General features: G+C 41.1%; 1 protein-coding gene across 1 annotated transcript in view; it reads right to left on the bottom strand.

The window, feature by feature from the left end:
• Positions 1-2,933: 2,933 nt before the first annotated feature.
• LOC102309314 (trichohyalin) overlaps positions 2,934-6,962 on the bottom strand; it is a 26,783-nt gene continuing 22,754 nt past the window's right edge. The window contains exons 4-6 of the mRNA XM_005952303.3: positions 5,904-6,058; positions 4,880-5,174; positions 2,934-3,349 (exon numbers count right to left, since the gene is read on the bottom strand). Of these exons, the coding sequence (XP_005952365.1) occupies positions 3,194-3,349; positions 4,880-5,174; positions 5,904-6,058 (606 nt within the window). The 3' untranslated portion in view covers positions 2,934-3,193. The remainder of the gene's footprint in view (positions 3,350-4,879; positions 5,175-5,903; positions 6,059-6,962) is intronic.

Here is a 6,962-nt window from a genome sequence, read left to right as displayed (position 1 = left end):
GCCCCTAAAAAGGACAAAGAGACAGTCCGCATCTGCGTGGACATGACACCTTTAAATGGGTCGGTGTGCCGCGAAAGATATATCCTTCCCTCTGTCGACCAAACACTAGGCATGCTCACAGGGGCGCAGTATTTCTCCAAGCTCGATGCTAACATGGGCTTTTGGCAAATGCCGCTATCCAAAGAATCTGCTCTCCTCACCACGTTTATTACGCCATTTGGTAGGTACCATTTCAACCGTCTGCCATTTGGTATTTCCAGTGCACCAGAGCATTTCCAAAACATGATGGTGACAGAAGTGACAGCCGGCCTCGCGGGAGTCGTATGCCACATGGACGACATCCTGGTCTGGGGATCTACGAGAGAGGAGCACGACATGAGACTCCACGCTGTCCTCGACCGTGCAGAGAAGGCAGGCGTCACCCTGAACATGTCAAAATGTGAGTTTGGCAGATGAGCGGTGAAATTCTTAGGATTCATTGTGTCATCTGAAGGCATGAGTCCCGACCCTGACAAAACTAGCGCGGTGCAGAAGATGAAAGAGCCAAGCACTGTGAGTGAGCTCAGGAGCTTCTTAGGAATGGTGAACCAGCCGGGGAAATTCATCCCAAACCTTTCTGAGAAAGACAAACCACTGAGAGACTTGCTTTCAACTAAAAACATGTGGTACTGGGGGCATGAGCAACAAAACGCCTTTAACAGTTTAAAACAAGAACTGTCATCTGCACCAGTGCTACAGCTCTACAACCCAAACAAACCCCAGAAGATCTCAGCAGATGCCTCTTCATACGGGTTGGGGGCAGTCTTACTACAGAAAGACAATGATGTGTGGTCACCTGTCGCGTATGCCTCGAGATCATTGACAGCCACAGAGCAGCGCTACGCTCAGCTGGAAAAAGAAGCGCTAGCGCTCACCTGGGCCAGCGAAAGATTCAGTGACTTTATTCTAGGGCTACACTTTGAGCTTGAGACCGACCATAAGCCACTAGTGAGCCTACTCGGAGGACAAGCCCTGGATTTGCTTCCACCACGGATACAGAGATTCCGCATGCGCCTGATGAGGTATTCTTACACTATAAGGCACATTCCAGGCAAAAGCCTCACCACAGCCGACACGCTGTCACGGTTGCCGTTGGCAGGCAACGTGATTCCCAGAGACAATGACCTTATGGAGGACACTGATATCTACGTTGACACAGTGCTGGAGGGCCTTCCTACTAGCAGCAAATACCTTTCAGATCTCCGTGAGCAGCTGCAGTCTGACAGCGTCTGTTCGCAAGTCATGAAGTACTGTGCAGAGGGCTGGCCGGACAGGAACCAGCTGCAGGGAGTGGTGAAGCACTACTGGTCTGAAAGAGCAGTTTTGAGTGTACACAATGGACTACTACTGAGAGGTACAAGGTTGGTCATACCTGCAAACATGCGAAACGCAGTTCTGGACAAAATACACGAGGGACACCAAGGAGTAGTCAAGTGTAGAGAACGTGCGCGACAAGCAGTGTGGTGGCCAGGCCTGAGTAACCAGATCGGTGAACTTGTCCTTAAGTGCAGGCTGTGCATTCAGGAGAGAGTTAATGTGAGGGAACCTCTTATGCCCACACGTTTACCTGAGAGGCCATGGCAGAACTTAGGAGCTGATCTGTTCACACTAAAAGACAAAAACTATCTGTTAGTAGTGGATTACTTCTCGAGATATGTCAAGATTGCTCAACTCAGTCCAACTCGTTCAGCCAATGTGATTGTGCATTTAAAGTCAATATTTGCACGCCATGGAATCCCTGAAGTATTGCTCACCGATAATGGGCCACAATTTGCATGTCAAGAAATGAGAGATTTTGCAAAGGACTACTGTTTTGAGCATGTCACCAGTAGTCCCAGGTACTCGCAGAGCAACGGCGAAGCGGAGAGAGGCGTCCAGACCGTCAAGAATCTCCTCAAAAAGGCTAGCGATCCATACAAGGCGTTGCTGGCATACAGAACAACAGCACTGGCAAATGGCTACAGCCCGGCTCAACTTCTCATGGGGCGCAGGCTTCGTACTACCTTGCCAATGCTTCCTGAAACCTTACAGTCCTGTCTGCCTGATTTTCAGCAGGTTAGTTGTTCGGAGAGAGAGAAACGGCTGAGACAAACCGAAAGTTTTAACAAGAGACATAGAACAAGAGAACTGGATAAATTGGTGCCAGGACAACCAGTCTGGATCACGGATGCAAGAGCACAGGGCACAGTGACAGCAGTCCACCCGACTCCACGATCGTACGTCATCAGTGGGCCCCAAGGGACAATTAGAAGGAACCGCAGTCATCTTGTGCCGATCCCGCAAACAGAGGCTCAAACCGAAGCCACACAGATCCAAGCTACTCCTACAGAGAAAGTTTCTGAGCCAAGCCCACCCCATACACCAGGTGTGGTTAGAACCCGGTCTGGTAGGGAGGTGATTAAACCCAAAAGACTTGATCTGTGAAGCTGATTGTTTGAAAACGGAAAAGTGTGTTTCAAATGCTGAGTTGTGGTTTTGAGGGTAGCATGTTGAAAAGAAAAAAAGTGTTTATTTTGTTACAGGTTGAAAAGAAAAAAAGTGTTTATTCTGTTACGGGTGGAAAAGAAAAGAGAAAGTGATTATTCTGTTACAGGAGGAAAAGAGAAAGTGTTTATGACAATACTGACTTTATGTTTCCTGAAATGTTGTGGTATGCCTGTATTGAAAAAAACTATATGCAGTTATGTTTTGTTTGAAGAACAAAAGAATGTACCAGTCTGACTTCAGTAAGGGGGATGTGGTGTAATCTATATTGGTGAATATCATGCGCCACTAGGCGGCAGTACTTACCCTTCTAGACAGGAAGGATGCTATGTGATGGATATAGAGTGAGCTGGAATAAACATGGTGGGGTTCCACATTATTGCCTAAACGAGGAGTTTTATTAAAAGAGCCCAACACAACATTACTGACTAGCACTGCAAAACAGAATTGTTAAAGTTTTAATTTTAATTTCACTTCAGGTTAGATTTTTTTTTTGTGCGCAGAGACCATGCCAGCAGTGCGCAATTGCGCACGTGCGCAGCTTAGAGGGAACATTGAGTACAATACATCAAATTTTGTACCGGAGCATAGTAGATGTTACCTTTTCTGTAAGGAGGTTTACACTAGACACCATATGATTATGGAGACCCAGTAAATACCAAAAGAAGTCCTACAGATCACCCTCGGTTTTGCACGTTACCTTGAATGTTGGACTCATGGGACCGTAGCAGTTTAATGACTCTTCGCCTTCACTGCTGTTGCAGAGAGAAATGGCAGAGCTTCTGTTTTCCAGCTCGCTCCACTGGTCTCTGCTGTCTGTCAGTCGCTAGGAAAAAAAAAAGAAAAACAGAACATTTGTATTTGATAGACAGATGTGCAGTAAAAGTACTTTCTGTCCTTAATTTGTATACACTGAAGGCAAGGTAAATATATGCCTCAAAGCAGTATAAAGCACATATTTGCATTGTTTCTTTTCGAGTTTAAGATGATTTAAATTAATAAGCTTTCTTATTTCTTTAAGGCACATTAGTATCCACTTCACCCTTGGGTGGGGAAAAGTAAAATAAAACCAGATGTTGCTAGTTTTGGTATCGCAGCCTTTGTACATTATGGCAGAAAATTTTCCTAAGAGGATCAAGGTTTGTTTCCATAAAGCACAAACCACAATTGTAACAAATAACTACCCCCCATCAAAGACACAATGACAGCATCTTAAACAATAACACTCCAGACATAAGCTGTCGTAGGATTAATGGTACAACAATATACCTCTCTGAAAGTGTAGCTGGCGTTTGGTACTTTTAGAGTGCACCCCTTTCAAATGTTGGCGGGGCTGGGTGTTGATGCATAATTTTGACACTTTTCCCCAATATCGCCCAATTTTAAAGTGTGAAACTTTTAAAACTTGTTTTCACTGTTCGCTCAAACTGCATTAGTTGGTGGCAAAAGCCTAATGAATACCTAGCCCACTGCTGGTGATAAAAACTGGAATTTCCACAGCGCCTTACATCATTGGTGCTTCATTTTGACACCCTCTAAGCCAAAGCAGCATTCTTTCACTTTATTGCTTCAGATCTGGAGCCAAATTCTATGAAATTGGAGTTGTTTAAAAAGCTTGCGTGTACTTCATGAAACACTTTTTATGAAACACTAGGGGAAACAGGACATTTTTCTGGAGCTATGTCAGTAAAGTACTGACATAGCTGCTTTGTAGATGTCTGAATAACAAAATGAAATGCCTAATTCCCAACTTCTTAACATGTGAAACTGTTGGACACATTTGACAAATTGTGTGAGAGATTGAATCATGGAGGCAAAACTGAAGTTAGTTTGTCCTTGATGTTATTATCTCATGAAGATTTCATGAGATTCATTGTTTTTATGTGCACACGGTGGATTATAAATGACATAGCCAAATATAAAATTTCAAAATTGTTTCCAGAAGAGTGTAATTCTAGTTGATTTGGAACCTGTGTGCTTGCTGCATGACATCTATGTCAACAGTGTTTTATTGAAAATGGATCTTCAGTCTGCCTTTATTGATAGACTCACAAACCTCCTGACATTTTCTGAGGTAGCATTTTGCAAATCTTACATGAAAGTATGATCTTATTCTCAAGATTGCTCTACATTGATCTTATTGTGCAAAAAGGACAGTTACCTAAGTAAATTTAAATATATATATTTTAAATATATTTTATATGTAATATATAATACATATATTTTTAATTAATTCTCTCTCTATATAATATATATACGTGTGTGTGTGTGTGTGTGTGTGTGTGTGTGTGTGTGTGTGTGTGTGTGTGTGTGTGTATAAATCCATAGATTTCCTTACAATCTGTACAAAGCAAACCTTGTTTTGCAGTGTTCTTTCTTCTTCATTGTCCTCCCTCGCCTCATTCTTGTCATCCCTGTGTCGCCACACCCTTATGTGGTGGAGGTCTTCCTTCACTTCATGTGTGAAGTCCACCTCTTCCTCCTGTTCATCATCTCTTGGAGTCTGTCTGCTTTCTGTCGGCCTCCTCTCTTTCTGCAGAGTTGGCTGCACCTCTTCTTCTTCTCTCTCCTGCTCATGCTTGTTATTCTCATTCTTTTCCTCCTGTTCCTTTTGCACCTCCACCTCCCCCTTCACCCTGCAGGCTTCTTCACTGTGGAAAAGATAATTACATTGAACTGACCAAAATGTTGTGATCCAGACACATTACCACAAGTAAAAACCTTGGGGAAAACAACAAAGAAAAAAACTCTACATAACCTACACAAATGACTGCATTTCAAAATGTAAAATCACTTAAGTACTGTACTTGAGCAAAATGAGCAGGGTGTAGTAGAGGCTGACAGTCATACTGTATGATTTCACCTCACATGATATCATCTTTCCCTAACGTTTTCTTAAAAATATAGCAATTATGTTACATTTTACAACTGCAGGAAAAAAGAAAAGAAAATGTTGAAGAAAAGTAAAAAAAAACATATTACTTTTCCTAAAACATCTGCCTGGCTTCCTACAGAAACTACGCAACACTTTTTTAAAGCAGGCATTTGCAAAATATCACCACCAAAATATAATTTTGTATTATTGCAACAAGATAACCCACAATTTTCATGACTGTGACTTATTTATTTTCCTATATTTTCATCAAATAAAGTTTTATTTCATTCCTTTTGTTAAGCAAGCTCACTTCTAATTCTTTTTTCATTATTATTATTTAATTCTTTTGTCAACCCAAATACAATATAGCAACATGCTATGTTATATTTTATTTGTAGCTTTTTGTGTTTAAGAATTAGAGAAGATGAGTAATGCTGTGTGTCTATTACCTAGATTGGGCACAGCAAGACATTAAAAAAAAAGAATAAGAAAAAAAAAAACTAACAGTGAGTAGGGAGCATATCGTGGCTTCATTGTTCCTGCTGCCAAATACGATGTCATATCTGCTGGCCGGCAGGTTGTGTGCTGCAACCTTGTGTCGTGTGCCAAGAAGACCGATGAGCTGTAAGATGTCCTGACTTCCTTTTTGTCATTCGAGGTCTATAAGAAGTCAAATGCAGAGAAGGGAACACAACATCTTTAATAAATTAATGCTATATACCAAGAGTGTGCAAAAGATGTTTACATCAGACCATGCATTTTTTCTTAGCATTGCAATAATTATTTATTAGAATTATTTACTGTTTCCCCACATAAACCCCTAGGTTACAAGTTATGATTAAAAATCACTACAGGTAATAATAAACATACTTAAATTCCTCCTGTGCTTGCAGAGCAATTTCCCTAACAATCATTATGTAGAGCATTATTAGTGTAAATGATTGGGCAACCAAAGTGCAGATTTGGGAACCATAACAGAGTGTAGATATGAATGTCATGGTAATTTGAGCTTTTAATGATTTCCTTGAACTTTTTCCACTTTGCAAAGCATTTAAGCATTTAATGACTTCACTAAACAAGAATTGGTGCACAAGTTCTACAAAGGGTCAAAGGTTTACAGACGAGATCAAATAATTATATACCCCCACTATTTTTTGGTTAAATCTCCCTCAATAACTCACATCTTGCCGGGGTGGTTTTAGAAGTCATTAGATCCAAGTGGTTGTCATACTTCTTGCTATATATTTGTCTCAATATTTAAACTCTACCAGGGCCTGGCAGAACTGGTAGAGCTCATTTAAAATTGTTGATTTCTTGGCACTGATCTGGCTTTTAAAACAAACTTTCAATACGGTTGAGCTCAGAGCTTTGAGTGGGCAATTTCAGCAGCTTAATGTAACCCAGTTCCTAAAATCATCTCAAACAAAAGAGAAGAAAAAGCAAAACATTTAATGTTCATTGTTTCTGTTCTTACTGTCCTTGTTTAATGAAAGTGAAACGAGATCAAAATATTTATTTAAACATACACTCAACAAAAATATAAACGCAACACCTTTGTTACTGC

The sequence above is a fragment of the Haplochromis burtoni genome, unplaced genomic scaffold (assembly GCF_018398535.1).
Source record: "Haplochromis burtoni strain Fernald_Lab_line unplaced genomic scaffold, NCSU_Asbu1 Contig_1492, whole genome shotgun sequence".
NCBI classification, from domain to species: Eukaryota; Metazoa; Chordata; class Actinopteri; order Cichliformes; family Cichlidae; genus Haplochromis; species Haplochromis burtoni.
Note: the sequence above shows the minus strand (reverse complement) of the source record. Positions and strands in the feature narration are given on the sequence as shown.